The 26,232-nt window shown below is 37.2% G+C and overlaps 1 protein-coding gene across 1 annotated transcript; it reads left to right on the top strand.

Moving 5' to 3' along the window:
* The first annotated feature begins 13,840 nt into the window (after positions 1-13,840).
* hells (helicase, lymphoid specific) lies at positions 13,841-22,634 on the top strand. Its single transcript, XM_053501266.1, has 23 exons — positions 13,841-14,134; positions 14,300-14,397; positions 14,489-14,586; positions 14,769-14,891; positions 15,101-15,148; positions 15,292-15,316; positions 15,422-15,483; positions 15,582-15,620; positions 15,783-16,007; positions 16,701-16,883; positions 17,617-17,760; positions 19,010-19,206; positions 19,296-19,392; positions 19,511-19,672; positions 19,805-19,953; positions 20,048-20,192; positions 20,309-20,392; positions 20,495-20,614; positions 20,705-20,821; positions 20,940-21,099; positions 21,192-21,288; positions 21,845-21,921; positions 22,038-22,634. The coding sequence occupies exons 1-23, from the start codon at positions 14,127-14,129 to the stop codon at positions 22,127-22,129; spliced, it is 2,550 nt and encodes an 849-aa protein (XP_053357241.1). The 5' UTR covers positions 13,841-14,126; the 3' UTR covers positions 22,130-22,634.
* The last annotated feature ends 3,598 nt before the right edge of the window (positions 22,635-26,232 follow it).

The raw sequence follows: 26,232 nt of genomic DNA, 5'->3' as shown, positions 1-26,232 counted from the left end.
GCGTGAATGCCGGCCTCCAGCAGCACGACCACTCAGCAGCTGGGAGGAGGGGTATCTGAGCACCAAAGGGAGGGAGAAGTAACGTGTAGGAGAACCCAGAGGGGAGGCAGGGAGGGGTACTTGGAAATGTATCAGTGGATAATACATCTTTAGTTTCTTTTCAGTGGAAATTAGAAAAGGAAGGTTTGTCCACCAGGCCGATGTCTGATACTATAAGGATATATCAAGAAGGTATAAAAAAGAGTAACTTATTTTCTGTTTCCCAAGTGTCATTTATAGGTATGTGTGACTGCATTCACTCCTTAAGTTGTACACAGCATAGTTAGACTAGTTATATGTATAAAATATTTTAATTTATTTATAAAAAAAAAACACTTAATGATGGTAAATCAACAAACCATACTACAGTCCTTATAATAGTTTCTTTGTAGAAAAAAAAAGGAATTCAGCAACACCTACAAAGGTCAACTGAGCTGTAATGCCATACTTTCTGAATCTCCCCCTCACTTATAAGTGGGAGGAATTGTAAGTTATCTGTTGGGACATTCTTTCAGTTTTCAGTGATGCACTGTTCTGAGGATATACATGTGATGATTAGAAAAATCAGCTGTATATTTTAAGTCTAAATTAGTCAAATTTCCTAAAGGAAATCTTTTATTGTTTAGTTTGGCACTGACAGTTGTTTTAGTAAGCAACAGGTGAGGACATCAGTGGGGCGTCAGAAGCTCTGAATGCCCCAAACCAGCCTATTATTATCTGTGAGAAAACTCTACTTATCATGAACAGATCTAACACCAAATGCTAACACCTCATATAATGTACCCCTGTAAAGTAGAAAAAGATGCTGACCTTTATGGAAAATGACATTCTCTGCATGTGAAAAATGTCTTAATATGTGAAAACTGTTCGCAATACATAAAAAAAAATTATAGTTCACATGTGAAATTTTTGTGAAGAATAGTTCAAAGCTCAACTTTGAACACATGTTCTGATTTTCCACTTTACTAATGTGTACATCATGGGAAATCACACCCAGATTTTGTTCAAGTTAGTTAGAACTACAGACACCTGCAGTTTGACCAATTTGACCTATCTGTTTTTAAGAAACCCACAAAGACTTAATGTTTAAACACAGCATTGTCCAAATCTCTTGTTGTCCAAGAATCCGTTTCACAGAACCATGTTGGTCTTGGACTCTAAGTACTTCTATCTCTCCAGGTTTGACACTGAACATATCAGTTAGTTATATAACTCTTTAAACACAAAACATCAGCAAAAGTATGCCTTGCATCAGAACATGATAATAAACATTACAATTAGAGACAATGTTCACCAAAGTTCATGAGAAGGATGTTTAGAAGGTTGCCTGTCCTATAAGAATAGAAGACCTTTGATTTTGTTACTCTTCCCGCTCAAAAAAACAAGGTGTAGTTATTTTTATGGAGAAAAACAAATAGAGGGAAGAAATTGCTCTAATTTTGTTATCAGTATTTCTGAAGCCCCAACCACCAATCTTCACTGCCCATAGGGGTGCCGTGATTGTATGCATCATTAACATCATTAAATGAAATGTATTAAACAATTACCAAGGATGATTCAGAAAACAATATTTTATTCAGTTGCTGTTTTTACACATTTTCTACAGTTAATTTGTCAAATGAATGATACAATCTTTGTGAAAAGTTTTTCAGAGGTACAGTAAATAATAGCAGTTAGCATTAGCCCAATTTCAAGCAAAAAAAAAAAAAAAAAAAGACAGGGCCATAACTGTAAAAAAAATATTTACAATAGTAACCCAGGTTGGTTGCTATACATTAGACTGGATCCCTGTGATATCAAATACCCCACCAAATCCCCCTATTTTGTGAGGTGTGTACAATATATTGTAGAGTTTCTGGTCAGAAACTCATCAGTGGGCCAATGACTGACCTCTGTCTACTGAGGCAAGAACACCTTTCAATCTGTAGCGTTTGTGTCGAGTGGCAGGCTGATGACCCATCTCTGGAATGACTGCAGTTCTAAGCAAGCCTAAGGTAATGTGGCTGCTGTCATCAGTCCAAGCATTCTCTGCAGAAGTTGATACTGTAGACAGCCTCACTGGCAGGCATGATTATATTTGCCATATGCTGGGATGGCGGTGGCCTTAGCAAGTCCAAATTCATGACTGTAAAGCTGGACCGTGAGCTCAAGTGCCACCATGTAAGACATAATGATGGATAAGAGTTTTTTAGTGGGAGTACAGAGGAGGATATGACCAGATCCTGATGCCAGGTGCCATCTGATGGGACCAAGCCAGCTGTGTAATCAGAATGACTGACATTGAAAGGTAAGTTTGGCACGGATCAGTGCAATGGGAATAGCACATACATTTACAGGTTTGGTATTTGGCAGGTACCCTAATCTAGAGCAGCTTACAGAAATACTTTAAAGTCTTAAAAGTCTTAAAATAACCTGATACTGGTTCATGGGCAAACTGAATATTTGAGTAGAATAAACATATACAATATACCAAATGCAATATATCATATACAGTATAATGTAAAGATCAGGTAAGCACTGAATGAATGTGTTTTGTAATTGCAGAGTTTGAGCATCTCCCACTCACAACATGTAAAATAGGACTATTTTTCAGAATAAAGTTCCCACTGACTGAAACTGAAAATCAGACAGGTAAATGCCACCCACCCATATTTGGAACAAGAAATAAGAATATATAACAAAGCAGTGCACTTCAGGTATGTGATTGGGGATACTTTCCAGGGACCTGCCTATTTAGTAGTATTAAATACTCAATAGCTTACCAGAAACATGAAGGTGTTCCCCCTTCACATTCCCGACCATGCTGAGAGCAGGCAGTCATCCTATAACATTTGGAGCACCATGTGAATTGTCTGTTTGGCTGCATGGGCTTCATGACAAAAACATTTACCTTTCTGAAGTAAACCAGTGGTGAATGGACAGTATTTTATACATACATACTTATATGAGAAATCCATCCACGTTACCAGCAGCAAAGAATGGAAATACAGTATGAGGCCACAGGACACCAGCTGTTCAGCAGATACTGTGTCACACATCAGTATGTGACCTTGTTGGATTAAAAGTGATTCATACACACATAGGGGTTATTCCCTGCTGGTTCGGAATGGTGAGACAGACTAGTAATTACAGAGAAAGAGCTATTGTCAGCTATTTGACCTGCAAGCAAACAGTCTGTGATTACATGTTGAACAGGTGATGTGTATTTTGTTGTTGTTGTTGTTGTTGACATCAATATTGTTTAAAAGAAAACAGACATATAAAAATGTACAAGGACATTGCCATTACATACTGAATTAATATTAAATAAAAATCCACATTTACTGAAATAATACATTTTAAAATGTAAATAAGCACATAGTATTAAATTCTTCTTTGTCAGAGTCAGATTATGTCTGACTCAGTAAAGTGCAAATTTGTTGTATCATACTATATGGCCCACTTGGCCAAACCTGATAATTATTGAAGTCGAGTGTTTCAATCAGTCTCCTTAACCTTTAATACTTTACCTGCTATTTTTCTTACTTTGTGGCAACAGTTTGAGGAAAGCTTTTTCAATTTCAACATGACTGTGTCCCAGTGCACAATGAAACGACTATAAAGACATGGTTTGATGAGATTGGTGTGAAAAAACTTGACTGGGCCACACAGAGCCCTGACCTCAAACCCATTGAGCACTTTTGGGATAAACTGGAATGGAGATTGCGAGCCGGGCCTTCTCATCCAACATTAGTGCCTGACCTCATAAATGCTCTACAGAATTAATGTAAATTAAATCCCATATTCTTTCAAAAACAATAGAATCTGTTATAGCTGCAAAAGGGGTGCCAGGTCCATTTGGAAGTATACGTCACTGGATACAATCTCATTGCAGATTTGGCCAAATACTTTTGTTCATACAGTGTATTTTGCATGTTTGCATAATCAAATACATATTATTTTACAAATTTTTACTTTTAATACTACAATAGACATACTAATTTACTTGTTGCTTGAAAATAGGGCTCTGGTAATATTGGAAAGATGTGCTAACTCACACGTTTAAACTTTCTCTCTTTCTCTTACACACACATGCAGGAACACACGCACATCTGCACAGCTGCACAAAGACTTTGGCTTCCTGTCACCCTCAAAACACCATTTCCATAAAAACGCATCCACATCTCATTTCCTCACACTCTGGAAAATATAACAGAGATCAAATGGAATAACAAACATCAAATGAGAACAGATTCCTGCCAGTAACAATGATGTGTTCGTCCCCATGAGATAAAAAAAACAAAGTTGGATTTTTCCGTTAGGGGTTTGTTTTTGGGTTTTCGTCTCTATTTAAAAGGTTTGCTTGTTTGCTCGTTTGTTTGTTTGTTGGTTGGTTAATCGTGTGTTTCCACAGGAGAAATTAATAAAATTTCTTTAGAGGTATTTTAAGATACTGTACTTATGAGTTGAGCATGTGTCGCAAGGGAAGAGGAAGAATCAAATTAAAGGCAATTAGAACATTTTCCTGCAAGAAAAAGTGAGCTATCAATATCTCTTTGCAAATCTCACATGATTATAGCTGTTGTGCTTTGTGTTTGCACGAATCTTAAAGGAACTTTTTTAGGCTTCAGAAGGGCGGAAAAGCTTCCATGAGATTTTATCCTCATAGTTACTATAGCAAAATACACAGCATCACTTATTAGATTGTGTCTGGTGTTATCAGAAGTGAGGTGAGATCTTTGACAGGGTTTCATTTTTTTTTTTTGTTTGTTTTTTTTTGTTTTATTTTAGAAACAAAACTTTTGACTTATGCTGCTGCTAAGCCCTAGAGATTTTCTTCAAATTTCCCCAAAAGTCTTTTTATTGTTCTGTATCATTTATATGTTACATTCAAGCATATACAATATACTTTACAGCTGAGAAGATAAGACGACTGAATCACGAATATGGAATTTTAAAAAGACAACTAAAAGTTTGTCAGATGTTCGATAGTACCTCTGACCCGTTCTAAAATCTACATAAATTAACAAAGTAAAAACAATGAGAGGAGGCTTGTGTACAAAGATTGCAGTCTCCTATATACTGAAATAACAGACAGAGAGCTGCAATGGAGGAAATGGGTTAATGGGTCATTTCCATATGTTTACAGACAGGCAGCCTTAACTAATTACTTCCCAGATAACCTGCACGCACAAAAGCTCTAATGTAAATATTACATTTACATGAGACATTATGGTATAAGTAACCATACACTACCTAATCACCAATTTGTTGTATTTTTATATATATAAAATACAACATTTTAACAGTTTGATTGGTGATTATATATATATATATATATATATATATATATATATATATATATATATATATATATATATATATATATACATTCTTTGTTTTATTCTTTTTTTTTATTACTAAATTGGGGGAAGGTGAGACAGTGCCTTAAGGCAAGTGGGGGTTACTGTAGGAGTAGTAAAGTAGGGAGACCTGCTAAACAGAAATGTGACACAGCTTAAACACATGCCCAGGCAGAGGATATGTTGCTTCAGGGCAGCAAGCAAGGAGTCTTATCAGACATGAAGAATTTCAGAGGAAACTTTGTTTTACTACTTTTGGCCTTTCGTCAGATTGTGCTATGCCAGCCCTGCAGTCTTCACATCAAAATAAATGCCAGACTGATAGTTTAAAATCTTGTGTTGTAAGGACTGCAGTATTTATTCAGCACATAGCTCAGTAAAATGCCTGAGAGTGGGAGATTTATTATTATTATTATTATTATTATTATTATTATTATTATTATAGAGGCAAAATAATGTCTACATGAATGAGTTTCTTGTTGATGTTTGAAAAGCCCTAGTTAAGTCACAAAAATTTTGGTGCAAATAGTAAATTTACCAGAAAAAAATAACAATATATGGAGTATTAATAATTAGATACTGTAATATACTATATTTGGCACATGTAATGTGTAATGTACTAGTAGTGTAATATTAATGTAAGAAACTCTCATTTAATTAATGACCAAAACCAAAACTAATATAATTAGAGCTTACTCTATCCTCAAATCTCCAACTGCTTCTGTGTCTCTTTTGCTTCTATAATAACCCCCACTTGGGTTTCAAATAGATTTTGGAACATGACTGTCAGGATTCAGCCGCTAGGTCAGGCACTGATGTTAGCAGAGGAGGACTGGCATGTAGCCAGCATTCCAATTCATTCAAAAGGTGGTTGGTGGTGTTGTGGTCAGTGATCTGTACAAGCCACTCAAGTTCCACCACTCCAGCCTTGCAAAACATGTCTTCATGGAGCTTACTTTGTGCATGGTATTATAGAGATGCGGGAACAGGTTTGGGCCTCTTAGCTCCAGTAAAGGGAAATTGTAATGCTATGGCCCACAAAGATATCATATACATTTGTGTACTGCCAACTTTGTGGAAATGGTTTGGGGAAGACTCATATACTTTTGGCCCTATAGTGTACAGTATATGTGCTCATGCCTTCCCCTCAGAATTTCTCAATTCAAACCACGTTTCTTTTTTTGTCAAACAATCTAGCTTTCTGCTGACCTCTTGTGGTTTGTCCTAAATATGAGGATAGGACGTCATCTCCCAGCTACATTGTCTACATTCAATTCAATTCAATTTTATTTGTATAGCGCTTCTAACAATTGTCATTGTCGCAAAGCAGCTTCACACAATCAAAAGAATTATTTAAGTTTGTATGGAATGTGAACGTGTATAAATAAAATTGGTCAGATAGTCCCTGATGAGCAAGCAGAGGACGATGGCGACAGTGACAAGGAAAAACTCCCTGAGATGGTAATACTGTCGGAAGAAACCTTGAGAGGACCCAGACTCAACAGGGAACCCATCCTCATTTGGGTGAAACAAATAGGAGGGATTGATCTGCAGTCATACTGTGTGTTACAGATGCTTATAATTTCTTTATATGAGGGCAGGGTATTATTTTTTTGCCAAACTTTTAGTTGTTAAAAGGCACAAACTTAAGTTCATAGTTATCAGGTGCTAATAAAGAGAAAACACAAAAAGAGATAATGTACCCAAACAGTAGAGTCTGGGTCTCAGGAGGTTAATATTGGGTCAGTAGCTAATGTAGGTAAATGTCATTCAATTTATTAAAGTTTGTTGCTTCAACTGAGTAGCATTAGAAGTTTTGGAGAGATGATTTTATATGTGACCCAAAATGGCCATTTTTAGCATATACAGTATTATTTTCAAAAAAATGAAGCACTGATTAGGAGATAATAATCATTAAGTATTATTTTAAAAAATAGTGTTATATGATCCTACCTGAAAATTCACTTTTTCACCTTGTTTAGTGTAAAAGCTAGACTTATTTAAGACTATAATCTGCATTTATCTATCATTTGTAGTCTCATCATGCTATAATTTTCTAGATTCTAGTTATTAAAGCAAATAAGGTATTTATCCTCCAAGCTGACCTGCGGGACTACATGTGTAATATTGCAGGGGGTTAGAAGAAAAAGAAGCAAATGTTGCAAAAATGACACCTAGTGGCTAAAGGGGGCAGTACAACTGAGTGTAATGTTTTCAGCATTGCTTTGTGATTTTTAGAGAAAGTTTGTACTGTAATTTATTGAGGGCAGCACGGTGATGTGGTGAATAGCAATGTGGTTTTGCACCTCTAGGGTAGATGGTTCACGTCCCAATTTTTTAAATTCTGTGTGTGTGTGGAGATTGCATGCTTGCGCCCCCTTAAAGATGAAATAATGAAATACCTCCAGAGTGCCTCCCAAGTCTGCTGGTATGTTCCAGGCCTCCTATCAATAAGTGTAGAAAATAAATGTGTGAATAAGAATGTACTTCACTGGTTAAGAGTCTGGAAGTCCCAAAATAACCTTTTTAAGCTTTTACCAATTGGCCCATGTCTTTATTTTAGACATGTTTGTGTATTACTCTTAAGAATGACCAAATTGATGCCGAAGTATCCATATTTGAAATACTGAAGGTTTTTCCTTTAAAAGTACTATTTACATTGGGTGATTAATTAGTTAGTTTGGTTGATTCTTTGCAAATAGACTGTGACCCTATTAAAACATTGTAGAATGTATTTTGTAGAATATAATTATTCCTGCTGACACAGTCAGGGATCCATGAAGAAGTGTGAACACATTTAACCAGCTTAAAAATTCTCATTCAGGCGAGTTGAATATTTTCCTGCATGGGTTATCTTTTGAAACACCTGTTCCAAGGCAGTGGCATTTGCTTAACAAATTAGTCAATTAACAAATTAATCTTTGTTAATTTATGTTGTTAAATTTATGTTGTCAGGTCAAACTGTCTTGTCTCCGCTAGCCAGCTAACTAGGCCTCTTAATTAGCTAGTTTTAGCTCTTCTGTTTTTTATGTTGAAATTTATGTTGCATGTGGCACCTTGGTCCTGGAGGAACGTTGTTTCATTTCGCTGTGTACTAACTGTATATGGTTGAAGTGACAATAAAGCCTACTTGAACTCTAGGTATAAAGTATCTGGTCATCAGTACCAGCTCATATCCTCTTGTGGACTCGGCCAGAAGTATTCTTATATTATGCAATGAGGTGCATGCATTTTACTATGACACTGATCCCATCAATGTCCAAAATACTGTTAGAATATGCACCCTAACTGTAATTTTTAATTACCGATCATCAAGGCTCCCACTGTGGCTGATAAAGGTGCATTTTATCATCTACAACAATCATAAATGAAGGGCAGAACTCTCTGTTTGTGTGCTGGTAGAGGTGGGTCTGCCTATCTTGCCACCATTTCTGTCTCTTATTTTTATAGATATTGCCTTCTCTTTATTTGATTATTCTGTCTCTGGCTGTATTGAGTAGCATTGTTTTAAATTCTTAACAAATTAAAATGATTAAAGCTGATACTATTTTGATATTCAGGGATGTAATCAGGGAGACAGGTAGGAGGGTACTTGGTGTATCATCAGGTAAGGGGAAAGTGGACAAGGAGACTTGGTGGTGGAATGAGGAAGTCCAGGAGTGTATACAGGGAAAGAGGCTAGCTAAGAAGAAGTGGGACACTGAGAGGACTGAAGAGAGTAAACAGGAGTACAGGGAGATGCAGAGTAAGGTGAAGGTGGAGGTGGCAAAGGCCAAACAAAAAGCATATGAGGACTTGTATGCTAGGCTAGACAGTAAGGAGGGCGAGGTGGATCTGTACAGGTTGGCAAGGCAGAGAGATAGAGATGGGAAGGATGTGCAGCAGGTTAGAGTGATTAAAGATAGAGATGGAAATGTACTGACAGATGCCAGGAGGGTGATGGGAAGATGGAAGGAGTACTTTAAGGAGTTGATGAATGAGGAAAACGAAAGAGAACAAAGAGTAGAAGAGGTGACTGTTGTGGAACAGGAAGTAGCAAATATTAGTAGAAGTGAGGTGAGAAGGGCGTTGAAGAGGATGAAGAGTGGAAAGGCTGTTGGTCCTGATGACATACCTGTGGAGGTATGGAAGTGCTTAGGAGAGGTGGCAGTAGAGTTTCTGACAAGTTTGTTCAACAAGATCTTGGAGAGTGAGAGGATTCCAGAGGAATGGAGGAGAAGTGTATTGGTGCCAATTTTTAAGAACAAGGGAGATGTGCAAAGCTGTGGCAACTATAGAGGTATAAAGCTAATGAGCCAGACAATGAAGCTGTGGGAAAGAGTAGTGGAAGCTAGGTTAAGGGCAGAGGTGAGCATTTGTGAGCAGCAATATGGTTTTATGCCTAGAAAGAGTACATCAGATGCAGTATTTGCTTTGAGGATGCTGGCGGAGAAGTACAGAGAAGGTAACAGGGAGTTGCATTGTGTCTTTTTAGATTTAGAGAAAGCGTATGACAGGGTGCCAAGAGAGGAGCTGTGGTATTGTATGAGAAGGTCTGGAGTGGCAGAGAAGTATGTTAGAGTGGTGCAGGACATGTATGAGAGCTGTAAGACAGTGGTAAGATGTGCTGTAGGTGTGACAGAAGAGTTCAAGGTGGAGGTGGGTCTGCATCAAGGATCGGCTCTTAGCCCCTTTCTGTTTGCTCTGGTGATGGACAGGATGACAGATGAGGTAAGACAGGAGTCCCCATGGACTATGATGTTTGCAGATGACATTGTGCTCTGTAGCAAGAGCAGGGAACAGGTGGAGGAAAATTTGGAGGGGTGGAGGTATGCTCTGAAAAGCAGAGGAATGAAGATTAGCCGCAGCAAGACGGAATACATGTGTGTAAATGAGAGGGACCCAGGAGGATCGGTGAGGCTACAGGCAGCAGAGGTAAAGAAGGTGCAGGATTTTAAGTACTTAGGGTCAACGGTCCAGAGCAACAGAGAGTGTTCAAAGGAGGTGAAGAGGCGGGTACAGGCAGGTTGGAATGGGTGGAAAAAAGTGTCAGGTGTGTTGTGCGATAAAAGAATATCAGCGAGAATGAAAGGAAAGGTGTACAGGACAGTGGTGAGACCAGCAATGCTCTACGGCTTAGAGACAGTGGCGCTGAAGAAAAGACAGGAGGCAGAGTTGGAGGTAGTGTGGGAGAAAATTCTTCCACCTGTTGATGTTGCTGTTAATTTAAAATATCAATCAGTTAACAATTCATAAACAAAGAGAATTAAAGAAGAATTAGAGAAGATTACACCACACAGAGCTGGATGAAGTAAGTCAGGCTTTTATTGCAGCAATAGGAACCCAGATGAGCCAGCCTAGCCATGCCTTGGATCAGAACCAAAGCAGTGCCAAGTCCAGACTGAATTCACAGTCAAAATCATGCTCCTTTTATACAGTTTCTAAGAGGGGGATCTCCAGTCTCCTCCCCTGTACCTTCACCTCGTTTGACCACAGCAAAATTATAATCCATTATAATTCAGTTTTTATCAATTAATTTTTCCATTAAAATTACATTTCTCTTATTTTGTACCATTATGTCTTACACCTCGCTATCTGACTCCTCTCCATGCTTATAACTCTTTCCCTTTATATTTACACCTCGTTATTTGACTTCTCCCTGCGCTTATCTGACTCTTACTATGCTCGAAACTTCTCTCCATTATAATACATCTTCTTTAATAATTATTTTCTATTATCTTTACACTTTTCATATCTTTTTATAAAAATATAGGGGTGCCGCTTGTTTTCAAGGCTTTTTCCTTGTTTTTCTTTTGTATGTTCTTCATTTTTCAAGAGACCAACCATGGGTAAGCATCTCCTTTACACTATTTTACTTATTTGCCTTATTTTACCCCATTCAATGTTTTTATACATTTTATTCTATTTTATAGCCAACTGCGACTTCTCCATTGATGACTTCATCCCTTTGGATGATTCGGACAGCCAGAGCAGTTCAGACCGTGTTCCTTCTGAGGAATTTTATTTCTATTGATGCTTTTACCCTGGCCCCTTATGTTTTGTATTTTACATTGGGCTTTTATACTTTGTATTTTATATTATTACCATGTAGAAATGCCTTTTTATTCTTTGTCTACTCTTATTAAAATATTTTATTCACAAGACTAGCTCTGTGTCTCTGATTTTTCCTATTTCTTATCTGCCCGTCCAGTCTGCCCACATGGCCATCTTCACACACACACGCTGTCTCACAGGGAGATTCCCCTGATTCTTTCAAGTTTAGTTTCAGTGTATAGTTTATTACATAGTTCCCCGTACACCTCGTTAGCCCCTCTTTTTATCTGGTTTCTAGTGCCTTGTGCTTATCTGGTGTCTGTCACCTGATTATTTCTTCTGTCCTTGGGTTTTTGTTGGTTGTTCCAGGATTTTTCTATCCTCCCTTCTTTGCCCTTGGTTTTTTCTATCTGTTGGTTGTTTCTGGTTTGTTCTACAGTTCTCAAGAGACAGACCATGTATGAGCATCTCTTTATTTGGTAGATGCACATACTAGTTTATTTTTGTGTCTACTTTTATTAAACTCAGTATTCCTAAAAGTAATCGTGTATCTTTTAGATATTTGTCTATATTTTTACTTAGACATGTATACGTGTATCCAACACTTGTTTCAATCCTTCATTAGGCCAAGTCCGACACCTGGCACCTTATCTTGTCTTATCTGGGTCACTCTAACCATTCCCTTACTGCTATGTTTTACAACCTGTCTGCTTTTCTCACTTAACCTCCATATTATTTCACTAAGATTAATATTAGGTTGATTAATATTATCATATTGTTACATTGCTGCATACACAAATATATTTAATTAAAATATGCTTACAGTAGCAGAGCTGAAGATGTTGAGGTTCTCTTTGGGAGTGACAAGGATGGATAGGGTCAAGAATGAGTTTATCAGAGGGACAACCCACGTTAGATGTTTTGGAGATAAAGTCAGAGAGGCCAGATTGAGGTGGTTTGGACATGTTCAGAGGAGAGATTGTGAGTATATCGGTAGAAGGATGCTGAGGTTGGAACTGCCAGGCAGGAGGTCTAGAGGAAGACCAAAGAGGAGATTTATGGATGCAGTGAGAGAGGACATGAAGTTAGTTGGTGTGAGAGAAGAGGATGCAGAGGATAGAGTTAGATGGAGGCAAATGATTCGCTGTGGCGACCCCTGAAAGGGAACAGCCGAAAAACAAAGAAGAAGAAGAAAGCTGATACTATTTTGAAGTCTAATCTGATTTTAAAATAATGAAAAAGTTTATTTTCTACTGTACTTTTAACAGGGAGGGCATATTGTGAACGTTGTCTCCCCATAGATATTAATACATGGACGCTGGATTTAACATATTGCTGACCTGTAAACGTATACACGTAAACCGTGGTGCTATGGCTTTTCTGGATTGAAAAAAACAACAACTGTATTTACGTTTGACAAATAAATAAGTCGCACGACAAACTCGAGCTTTTACAATTCAGGTCAGGTAAAACTCTTAAATAGTGACTGGTTACAGTATAACTGTCCAGATTCTACAATACGTAACGTAGACAACCAGTTTTTGTACAACGCGTAGATAAATTAAATATCCTTGAATACGCTTAATTGAAATCAGTTGATTAATGTAAAAGTTATAGGGCCTGTTGTCCGTAATAAAAAACTCATTGCTTTACGTTAATTTGTTTACAGGACAGACCTGCCAGGACCAACATGGCGGACACACTGACTTATCATAGCAACGTGTGTGAGAGCAAAAGATCACGCAAGATGGCACTTTCTGTAGTTAAAAAGCCAGCAGTCAGACATCACAGGGTGGACTTTTACGAACATGTGAAATTCCTTGGCATAAATACTGCTAAATAAATCCTGACGAGGGGAAAAAAGTCTCTTAAACAGTACTACAACGCCAAAACAAAAACCTGATATATACACATATACACACAACTCATTTCTTTAACATAAAATCTAAATGCACATCTTAAGGACAAGGGCTACTGTCTGATAAATAAAAAACAGTGTACAGTTATTTATTGTGGGTTTGATTTTTTTTTTCTTGCGTGTGTGTTACAATTTATTAAGACGTTCCGTAGAAGGAAAAAAAACAGTCGTACCGCCTTTCCTTGCCTCAGACTTACCGTGGCCAAAATCTTTCGCGGGAAAAGTCAATTAAGGAAGTCGCACACATGTCAGAGCCGGGGGGGGGGGGGGGGAATAAAATACAGAATCCTTACTACAGTTCTTTTCAGACATTTGTGCTCTTTTTTAAAAAAGTAGTAACAGGAATTTAGATCTATATTTTAAGCACTTTATAAAAATAGGGTTATAAACGGAACGAGCAATTTTTATGATAAACCGGGATCCACATCCTCCCCACCGGAAGGTTACATTGGGTTCGTCCACACTGGCGCGAAACCGCTCGGTCTCCACACAACCCGGGTTACACAACTGCACCTGGCCATCTGCTCGGGTTTGCTCGTGTGCAGTCAGAGTCAGTTAGCTAACCGGGTTATTTGGGCTTATTTAGTTTTTAGGTTTATTTTAGGTGGGAGTTTATTCCACTTCATATTGCTTGTTTTTTGCTCTTGGTGTTAATTTAAATTTAGCAATAACCCAGAGGCAACAGTTAATTTTTTTTGACAGAAGGTTATAAAAGCTCAATATTGAAGTGAGGGGAAAAATCTGAACTGACACGAACAGAGCTCGTTTTGTTAAGTCCGGACACAGCAGATACGATGAGTGTGTAAGTATCACCGAACTAGCTCATAGCTGCTACTACTACTACTACTACACACCTCGCTCATTACAATAGCCAATTTTTCCCCAGAAAAATATTCGACATTTAGCATTTCCTCAAGGTTGTGGTTAAGCAAATAAAAGTCCTAAACTGTTGTTTGTTTGCTATTAGGAGCGTTAAAGAAGAGGCACGCAGTGTGTCTCCCCTTTGTCCCAAACACAATGAATGTGAGGAGCCAGAAGGAGCTGCAATGGAGGTTTTTACTGCAGGTATGCTTAGCTCCTTATGACTACTTATAACTTTTATCAGCCGTGTGCAAATGTAGAGCCAGCCTCCGTAACTAAATTTTAATTGACGCAGGTCAACTTGAAGAGGTGGTCATAACCAAGGAAATGGCAGAAATGGAAAAGAATTTAAAGGAAGAAGGAGAGAGAAAGGAGAGAGAGATGATGGAGAAGGTATATACCCTTGGTGTACTTTACTGTACATCTTAGTATCAGTTGTGTGTTTAATTTGTATTGACTTTTTTGTTTTATGAGACGTTAAATTGTATGTTCCAGTGTAAATAAGTTTGAATGCATTGAAGTATTACTTTGTATCTGTTTTTTCTTCAGTCTCTGTGCATGTGTGTGATTTGCAGGCGAGACAGTCGTGCGTAAAAGACACTCAAGAAATGCGCTTCAAGAGGCTGCAACACCTTTTGGAGAAAAGCAACATCTACTCCAAGTTTCTGCTCACTAAAATGGAGCAGCAGCAACAGGAGGTGGGTTTTGCTTGTTGCCTTCAGGGGAAAATCCAAGAAATAGAATACTTTCTGCTTCCTGGTTTGTCCTCAACGCTTCAAGACATTCTTAAGGATTAAAGTTCATTATAAATGCGAGCAAAGGTGTTTAAGAACACAGGCCTGCAGTGTGTAAAGCTTAAACAGAAGTCTTTGAAAAATAATAATAATAAAAATATTTGCCAACACAGGAGAAAATAAGGAAAGAGAGACTGGAAAAGAAAGCAGCAGCACAGAAGGTAAGTGTGAAGTAATACGTTAACAATATAATCCTATTATATTGTCCTGCTCCAGAGTTGCAAATGTCATTGTTTACTGGATATTGTAATATCGTACATATCGTATGGATACCCCACTAATAAATCATCCCACAATTCCACAGGCCAGTGGCAAGAAAACAGAAAAAGGTATTGATGTATATTAATGAATTATATTACGTATGAAACTTTGAATGAAGTTCGATGAAATGGGAATCTGAAAAGACAGACTCTTTTTGTTTTAATCTCTTTAAGTTGAGCGGAAGAAGAGAGAGAGGGAGGAAGATTATAAAATTGCTGATGTTATATCCAAAGAGGTTGGCAAATTTGTTATTTTATGATTACTTTTTAATGCACATTCTCTTATAAAGTAGTTGTGGTATCACCATTGACTGAAATGTTGCTTGTTTTATAGGAAATTTTGTCAAAAGCGAAGAAAAGAAGAGTGGAAGAGGTAATTCAAAATACATGCTTATGAGGGGAAAGTGTAATACAATAGCATAGCAGTTGCAACCTAGAATATTTTTTGGAATTTTGTAAAAATAATTGTACATTAGGAAGCTATTTATTTCAAGATTTTGCTTTATTTTGAGTGTTTCTACTTTGTGTTCTCTAGGAGACTCAAAGCCAGAAGAAACTCGAGGCAGAGGATATAGAAAAACTGACCGACTCAAACGCGGATATAAAAGGCCGACTGTCTGAGGTGGTGCGGGAAAATGCCAAGGAGATGCTAGACCCAGAAAGGAAAGTGGACGGGCAGCCTGTGCCTGTACAGCAACCTCAACTTTTCACTGGTGGTGTGATGAGGTGGTACCAGGTGGAGGGCATTGAATGGCTCAGGGTAAGCAACAGGATACAGAGAAATTATGAAAGTAAAATGGCGGCTGTAGCACAAGTTATGCAAATGTGATTTATAAGTTAGGGGTTTGCACAGATATTTAAATTGTGTTATGTGTAATATTCACATGAAGTCATTTAGGAAGTATGAAAATGCCGTGTCTTAGAATTAAAAGCAGAGAGCAGTACTGGCAGTGCCAGTTAAAGGTTTGGACCTAATGTCTTAAGAACAGCCAGCCTTTACAGTTATGAAGGCAGTATGGCATAAAGCTTGCAAGATAGAAAAAAATCTAAAGTCTTCATCATTTAAACCAGATTCCAAAATTGTGGGCTGTGTTCCTCTACTGAGAAATTATGGTACTGCAGATAGGCCTCAAGAGGTTAACAATTCACTTTCATGAATTTGCCAATGTCAGCGTGAGCACTGTTTTAGTCGGACTACAGGATGGAAACCTGAGCTTTTTTGCTATACATTTAAAGTTTCTGTTTATAATTTTCAATATTAAATTAGTCAGACCCAAAGAAGTGCACTGCTATCTGTAGGTAGAAATTTAATTTAAAGCAAAAAGTATACTTTGCTTCACATAAAATACTTTTTCCTTAACTTTCCCTTACTTCTCATACATTTTTTTGCATTCCTAATTAAATTTTAAAATTACTGCACGGGATAATGAAAATCTGTTATTTTGTTGTGTAGATGCTGTGGGAAAATGGAATAAATGGTATTCTGGCTGATGAGATGGGACTGGGAAAGACCATACAATGCATTGCTCATATTGCGATGATGATTGAGAAGAAAGTCCTGGGACCATTTTTGGTTGTAGCTCCTCTGTCCACTCTGCCCAACTGGATTAATGAGTTTAAGCGCTTCACTCCAGAGGTGAGGCCACAGAAATGGGTTTTTATGTGGTGACTGTACTTTCATTTTGAAAATCTTATTTACACTTAGATTTATAACTGATTTTTTTTTTAAATCACAAGTTGCCAAAGTTATCAGGAATTCCATATTTTATATTTCAGGAGTTGTCATAAATACAAAGTTGCCAACAGAAGAAAAAATCTTGCACAACACTACATGACGATACTGTTATTGTAAAATCTACTAGAATAGTTACAGCATAATCCATGTGTGCTTAAAGCCATCCAGCTAAGCAGGAATGGACCAACTGCTGTCCAGTCTTACTTAGCTGTTTGCAGGCAATAACTAAAGCATACCCCAAAATTACTAGGTAAATAACTCAGGATCTAGACCCAGGGACTGAGGCCAACCTAGCATTTTGGTGAAGTAGCTGGCTATCATTAGTGTGTTAGACACAACTAGAAGAAAAATACAGAACACAATACAGGTTGTTTTGTGGTGAAGACTACTGTAGATTTTAGGCTTATACTAGTGTAGTATTTGCTTATCAACAATAATGTTGTCAAAACTACTGGTGATGGTGTATTAGTGTCTAACTTAAGAATTCTTATGTAATAATAATTGGGACAAACCTGTCACTAATCCGACCCAGCTCTGGTTTAACATGGAAACTTTCTGGAGGAAAAAATTAAAACAGTGCTAGATTTAAAATGTAATGCACTCTTTATGATGATCACTTGTCTCTTTCTCCTAGGTGTCTATAATGCTTTACCATGGCCAAGCGAAAGAGCGAATGAACCTTGTCAAGAAAATCCGCAAGCCTCAGGGTTCTTTGCATATGTGTCCAGTGGTTGTGACTTCGTTTGAGATAGCCATGATTGACAGAAAGTATCTTCAGGTTAGAACTGATTCATACACATCATTGAATGTGTGATGCTTGAGCTGCATGATTAATTGGGGGGAATCACAATCTTAATAAATATATACATCTGATCTTAATTTTTTTTAAATACATCTATGCACTTGCATTTATTTCCCTGCATTCAGGTCAAGCTGCATTCATGTGCTACTTGACAACAATCCCAGATTGCTAGATCAGTCACACTCATTGGTAAAACTCGTACAGAGGAAATCAAAACTCTATAAATTCACCAATCAGGCCAGAGATTTTTAAAATGTACAGTTATACAACTTGGTTACATCTCTCATCTCCCTTCCTCATTTCCGACATTTTGCTGTCACTCACATGATGTGTAACAGGGGCAGAACTAAATAGTTCAATTGGTGAAGTAGTATGCCGCTATTTATGTGCCAAAAGCCTGTGAATAAAATTTAGTTTTGCACTTCAATTTTATTTTTGTCCGCTTAATCTCACTTTCGTACACCCTAAGTGTATTTTCAATTGTTCTTATGTGCATGCTGAATATCACAACACTGGTTGCTCAATTCTAGCAAATCGAACACTAGAGGAGGGACAATCCTATTTGATCAGAAGGGGTGAGAGGGTGCGTTCTGACGACCTGTTTCTAATTGGCTTCTATAAATGGCCTCCGAGTCCCCTCAAATGTGCATGTACTGTATCAATTACACTTTCTTCTCTTGCGTTGATCATCACATACCTTGGTTTATATCAGTATTATTAACAGCCTAAGATACATGTCTCGTGCTGTTCGAAAAGAAACAGGAATGTAATAATTAAGAATCTAAATGGGATATAACTTCCTACATTAGTTAATTAAACCTAAAAAGCACATTGATTCTGTTACACAGACTGAAAACGTATTGAAGGCTACGTGAATTTATACTAGAAGTATGTTAAGAATGAGCAGTAAAACCTTTGACAACAGTAAATTCCACACTGTAAACTATTTACTTAATTTTGAATTCAGTGATCTGTTTTGTTTTTTAGAATGTAGAGACTGCAGATTTATGGATTTATTTATTTATTTTTTACTTTAGTACAATAAAAAGGTTTGGTTGAGAAATGAAAATTGTGTTAGAGAAAAAAATTGTGATTCACATTTAAGCAAGAATCATGCAGCCTATATTGTGTTGGGCAGTTTATTTTGTAAATGACTATTAAAAGATTAAGCAATTTTTAGGTGTTTGAGACAAATCGGCCTGATCTTTTACAATTATCTCTTTAGCGTTTCCACTGGAAGTACCTGATTGTGGATGAGGGTCACAGGATAAAGAACTTGAACTGTCGTTTAGTGCAAGAGCTAAAAATGCTTCCGACTGACAACAAACTCCTGCTGACAGGAACCCCTTTGCAGAATAATCTTTCTGAGCTGTGGTCTCTGCTTAACTTTCTTCTCCCTGACGTTTTTGATGACTTAAAAAGGTATTCATGAATGGTGATTATTATGAATTTCTTGACGTCTGTATGGATCAGTTTTGTAGTAAAGTATAATGTTTTGTGAAATGTTTTAGTTTTGAGTCATGGTTTGACATCAGCACCATCACGTCAGATGTTGAGAACCTTGTAACTAATGAACGAGAACAGAACATCCTGAATATGCTTCACCAGGTAAGATTAAACCAGAACCTGTTGTAGTCTTTTCATAAGTTACTAATTGGTATATGTTGCATTATAATCCTATAATTTCTGCTCTTTGCGCATTGACTGACTGATTTATGTTGCACAGATTCTCACACCGTTTTTACTGAGACGATTGAAGTCAGATGTGACCTTAGATGTTCCACCAAAGAAAGAGATAGTGGTATATGCTCCAATGACAGCCAAGCAGGATACCTTTTACAGAGCTATCGTTGACAAAACCATTGCTAATATGCTGGGTCAGGAAAAGGTATAGACTGATTTATTTTTTTAATTATCATACTACTTCAAATGTAGTATGTATATAATCAGTTGTGATTCTAGTCAACCTATGCACTGTTTATTAATTTTTAGTTTGTAATTTGATCATTTTAAATCCAAGGGGAACACTGCAGCAGTAAAGATGTCCTCTACTGGGCGTCCTAAACGCAAGGCTCGGAAAGTGGTGGATTATTCCGAAAGCAATGACTCTCCACATGACCTCGAAAAATACATCGAAAAAATTCAAAAGGAGATGGAAAGTCAGCAGGAGTCAGTGTCCTGGTTTAAACAAACATATTTGATTTTTTATATTATATATGTATATTCTTTCAGATACAAAGTAAAGTTTTTTTTCTTTTCACAGGTCTGTTCCACTGGTAGACATTCAGGTGCCTACTGATGCACAGATCAACCTGAAGCTACAAAACATACTGATGCTCTTGAAGAGATGCTGCAATCATCCTTATCTTATTGAATATCCACTCGTCCCTGGAACCGAGGAGTTTAAAGTAATTCGAATTTTAAACTTGATTAATTTTATATTAATAAACCTATCATGTCTGATTGGCATGGGTTGCATAACCACTGTTTATTTTAGTAAAAAAAAAAAAAAAATCTCTCACAGATTGATGAGCAGCTGGTGGAGACATCAGGCAAGTTCTTGATCCTTGACCGAATGCTTCCTGAACTGAAAAAAAGAGGACATAAGGTAAAGTACCATCTTTGGCTATTTTCAACCATTTGCATTTTCAGGTCCATATGTCATCTTTTAGTTTGAGATGTATTCATATGCTTTTGATGCTTTGTACAGGTCCTAATTTTCAGCCAGATGACATCTATTTTGGACATCCTGATGGACTACTGTTACCTCAGGGGATTTGAGTACAGTCGATTAGATGGGAGCATGAAATACACTGATCGAGAAGATAACGTAAGGAGCATGTTTTTGTTCAGTTACTTGCGACTACTTTTGTAATAAGTGTATTTGCTATATGGAGATTATATTATCTAATCTGTGCAGATGAGGAAGTTCACGTCAGATCCAGAGGTCTTCCTTTTCCTCCTGAGCACACGCGCTGGTGGTCTTGGGATTAACCTTACAGCTGCAGATACAGTCATCATATTTGACAGTGACTGGGTATGTTTTTTTCCCCTTGTGATACAGATATTTATATTGTACCTATAATACTGTCATAATGATGACAGTAAAAAGTAATTCTAAGATTTTTAAATCCTTAATTTTCTTTTGACTAAAGAACCCACAGGCAGACTTGCAGGCTCAGGATCGGTGTCACCGTATTGGACAGACCAAGCCTGTGGTGGTGTACCGTCTTATCACATTAAACACCATTGATGAGAAGATCCTTGAAAGGGCATCTGCTAAGAGGACACTAGAGAAGATGGTGATTCATAAAAGTAAGCTTTTTATTTTTTAAATAGAGAATAACAAGTTGAAAGGGCCTAATTTTTTGTGATTTGTCATGACCTTTTTTTTTTCTCCTCCACAGAGAAGTTTAAAGGGGGGAAAGCTGATCTAAATCAGTCCAAAAGCTGTATGGATATAAATGAACTGATGGACTTGCTGAAGTCCAAAGATTATGAAAGGTATTGTGTTCAGGTCTCACACAGGTCTATGAAAATGTGTATTCTTCAAAGAATACTACCATTTTTCTCCTGATTTTTATTTCTTTCTACACTTAAACACTGCTGAAGGCACCCAAAATATGCAATAGTTTCATTTGAACAGTTGATATTGAGATGTGTCAGCTACTTCGTCTCTGTAATGGCTTCATAATGGCTATAATCTGAGATGCTGTTAGTTGGTGATTTTTGAGGCTAGTAACTAAGTAATTAAGTAACCCTTAATGAACAACTGCTCTGCAGCAGAGGCAAGTTTTGGTCCTGCTTTTCTGAGATCCAATTTCATCATGGTGCTTGAAGGGTTTTACAAATGCACTTGACAATACTGTTTTTGCAAGAAGTGTTCAAGAACAGCTGACCATAATATCTTAAAAAAGCAAGTGATTGTTGTTCTTGTTACTTTGTTCCAGGTGTTATTTCATAGTTTTGAGGTTAATAAGGTTATTGAAAGTAAACATCTGCCTGTGTCATCATGGCAACAGCATTATTGTGTGTCTAAAGAGCAATTTTTGTGTTTCAGGGCAGTGAAAAGCACTAAAGGCAAGGTCATCAGTGACAAAGATCTAGAGATTTTGCTCGACCGCAGTGACATGTTGGGTAAGTTGTACAACAGGACTGTATATGTATTTACATCTTTATTGTTATTTTTATTTGTATGACACAAGATTAGTGTGTGTGATATATATTATATAAAAATCAACCATATGTTTCAGCTGGAACCAAAAAGAGTGTTAAAAAAGAAAAGGACGGAGTGTTCAGGGTGGTTGAGGCAAAGGAAGAGGACGCAGAGATTTGTCTGTCATAAATGGCCAATGATCTACAAAGCACATATGCTAAAAAGTTGATGGCACTATTGAAGCAAACTGTGGTTTCAATCTGCTGTTTATTCAAGTTGTATAGTTTGTTACTAAAGTTATTACTGCCACCCATCATTTCTGTAAATCCATTGTTGTCATATTGATTTTGAACAATTAACTGCGATTGCAGAAGATCAGGGTTTTTTTCCCAGATTTAGAGTAAATACTGCTACCATGATGCTCATTTTTATAGAATGCTGTGTAATTGCTGCAAATTTGTAAAATTTTAATAGAAAGTTTCACTTGATGCACCTTAAATCTGTCGGGGTTGTTGCCATTTTCTACTTAAGTCAGTTCTTAAACATTTTGTATCCGTTTGCATTTCAATGTTTTCATAGGAGTGTTGTTAACTCAAAAGCACTTTGAACATCTTTCAAGTACTGTGTATTATGGACTAGGATGTTTTGCATTGAGTTTTCATTTTTGGAAAATTTAATAAATATAGTTTTGTACAGCAAAGCCTTTTGGTTTATGTAGTCATCATGCCAAGAAACTACCTTTCTAGGAAAAACATTACACATGACTGAGACTGCCTGTTAGTTTATTATTTTTAATCCACAATTTAAGGTCTATGGGGGGGAAAAGCCTCAACATTTTGCCAAACTTTCAATTTCAAAATAATAACTTTCATATACTCCTTTTAATATGCTTCCCAATAAGTAGTACTTCTATCTTAAGCTAAAATTCCTTGAGCTTTAATAGGAGTGCTATACTAATAACAGGTATTCCCTCTGTTTTTAAAGCAGCTTGAATTCACCATGGCAATAACTTCCACAAATTGTGGGAAATCCTTCTTTTGATTTTTTTTTTTTTTTTGTCATGCCTTCATGCTGATTTTTAGAAGCACTGTCATCCTGTAGGTGTCCTGTTATGCAATTCAGATCTGGGAATGCCTCTGAACATAGTCACGCTCATGTGTGAAATGATTTTTGCATTATGCTGGAAAAATACATTGGTAAATTGTGGCGAATTAAATCTAACCCTAGTAAAAATACTCAAGACAGGCTTTACCATTTAAGCTATGGCTGGTTGGTATTAACAGGTTTAAAGTGAGCCAAGAAATCATTACCCAGACCACAAAAAATCCATACCATAAAATGTGTACAATAAAAGGTGTGTCATGCTGATGTGATGCCCAATTTAGAGGCTGCTGTGAGATGTGATGATTGTAACAGCAGTTAACCACTTAAATTTATTTCAGTGTGAATAAAAATGGAAGCACTCCTTAAAAAAACAAACCAAAAAAAAAACATGGTGGTCTGGAGTATATCCCAGGAATCTTGAGGCATGAGGCCCGGTATAGATTGCTAATCCATCGAATGGCACACACACTATGATCAATTTGGGAACGCCAAATAACCTAGTCTGCATATCGTTGGACTGTGGGAGGAAACAGGGGTACCCCTACCAAGCACTGGAAGAACATGCAGACTCCATATACACACACACACACAGACCTAAAGAGTCTCGATCCTGGAGTGAAATTCTCTGTAAAATTCAATATTGTTTCTTCATTCTCCGAAGTAGTGAGGATGGTAAAACAGCGTGTGTCAAATTGATAATGCTAAAAAACGTACATCGTTGAATGCAATAGAAATATTGCCTGTGATATAAAAGTAACATCCAAGTTTTAGTTCTTTTTGAAAGCATGGCATTTCTGCTGGTTGTTTTCTTCTTCCTCAAGTTTCCTCCTTATATGCTCTATCACTGTAAAAAGCAAACAGATTTCAATTCACTTCAACGCTCTGCTAATTTGAACTTTCCTAATATGTTTCTCACTTGATTTAGAGCTAGATATAAATATAATCATTAACCTTGTGTCATACTTACTGTCCATATTTGGTGTGGTCTGACCAGCGGCGTAATTTATCCTGGATGTTCCGATTTGACGACTGGACGAGATGTCGGTGATGCTCATGGGTACATCTGTCTGTTCCAGTTGTTCAAGTCTCTGTGTGATGCGATCACTGAGACTGAAGTAATCCTTTCTTAAGTCTCCCATTTCATCCAGAAGTAGCTTTCTCTCATGTTCAAGCAGGCTCACAGCCTCTCTCAATCTCTCTCCCTCCTTTTTGCTCTCAGTCTCAGACTGTGCCTTCACATGTTGCAGGCTTTGCAGCTCTTCTTGAATCGCATGCTTGTCTTTTTTCAATTTCGAGGCGACTTCCCTTAAAGCCTCACACTCCGATCTCGTAGTTTCCAACTGTTGCATACAAGACTCATGTTGCTCCCTTAGCTGAAGTGTCTTCACTTTATATCCTTCATGAATTTCTTGTAATTCTTTTTTCATTGCGTCCACCTGTTTCTTAGCAGTTTCTGTTTGAATTTTAGAGTCATCGAGCTCTTCATACAATTGTTTAACCAGGATTTGAGATTCTTGTACACTTTTTTCAATCTGCTTCTTTTCCAGCTCTTTAGTTTGAAGTGCTTGCGTCAGCTGTTGGTTCTCTACCTGAGTATTATTTAATTGATCTTTAAGGATCCCATAATCAGCTCTCATAGAGCATCTTTCATCTTTAAGTCTCTGTATAGCACTAACAAGTTTACTGTGCTGTCCCTCCACTGTTTTCATCGTCTCCCTGAATTGGGAGAACTCTCGTTTTGCAGCGTCCCGCTGGTCCTCCACAAGAGCCTGATTCATTACCAACTCTTCAGTCATCTGTTGGGTTTTCTTTAATTCTTTTTGAAATCTCTTTCTCTCTGTACGTTCTTCTGTTAGAAGTTTCTTAATGTTGTCTGCACGTCTTCTAAGGCGCTCATATTTCTCCAGAATTGCCCTGAGTTGCCTGACGAAGTGTTCATTTTTGCTTTTGGCCATGGAAAGTTGCTCTTTCATGCCCTCAAAGACATGATTAAATTTCTTGGTAACCTCAAAATTCCTTTGTTCTTCACATTTTAACCTTTCAGTCATGAGCTGGGTCTCCACTTCCCTTAGCTTTAAAATTTCTACCAACTCATGGTGTTTCAGCACCAGTAATCGAACAATCTGTTGATTTTCCATTTCCTTTTTTTGCAGCTTTTCATTCAAAACTTTAATAAACTCGGGATGAAATTTGCACCCCTTTTCACTTGAAGACACTGTGTATACATCTGACTGATCAGAGCAATTCTTTGATAGATGGGAGTTTCTTTTGTCCTTACAGTCCACCTGAAAATTTTCCAGTTCTGTATTGTCAGTGTTTAAATTAGCATGAGGTAAATCTGCTGTCAGGACCTTAAACCCCAAGGTATGTAATTCAGCATCATCCTCTCTTACTTCTGTTCTGAATAAAATATCTTGCATCAATTCCATTGTCTGCTTATCCAAACCACAATACATATTACTGTGGTTTTTGAGAGACGCCCAAGATCCTTTTGTGTAATTAGCATAAAAATTACCAATTATATCATATGCTGAGTATTCACAAGGAAAATCTTGTTCCATAACTTTTGATCTTAAAAATCCATGTTGAAACTTTACCAAGGCTTCGGAAAGCATTCCTTGCCTTCGAAGAGCATCACTTTGTGAAGAATCAGTTGTTTTAGAACTTGCAGCCATAATTACAGGAACATTAAAAATCCCTTTAAACATAAAGCACATTCCTTTATAAAAATGCTTTATTTTACTACTGAAAGAAAATGAAGTTTGATCATAAATCACCAGCTAAAATGCTTGGTTCTTTACTTAATCTTTTACTCTCAACATTGTGTTAATGCAAAAAAAAAAAACCCACAAATGAATAAAATAACCAAAGGTATTTTTCTTTTCAGCTCTTACCTTATCAGGTCGTGCAGTTGTTCCTGCAGCCTAAACCAGACTGTGAAAACAGGCTATGGAGCCACTTGAACCCTATTGTTTAAACTGTTTAAAATGTCTGTCCCCATAGAAACTGGAAACATAGCCATAGCTATGCAATAAAAGAGCTGAAAAGGATTATTGTTCATTCATCAACGGCCTTCTAGTCAGACCCAAGCATCTTTAACCGAAACCCTAACGGCTGTAGACATCACTTTTGCACACTTAAACATCATGAGAGTATACATGCCTGAAAAGCTTAACAAGATGATCCTT

This window comes from Clarias gariepinus, chromosome 8, assembly GCF_024256425.1.
Source record: "Clarias gariepinus isolate MV-2021 ecotype Netherlands chromosome 8, CGAR_prim_01v2, whole genome shotgun sequence".
NCBI lineage: Eukaryota > Metazoa > Chordata > Actinopteri > Siluriformes > Clariidae > Clarias > Clarias gariepinus.
This window is presented reverse-complemented; position numbering and strand designations above follow the sequence as displayed.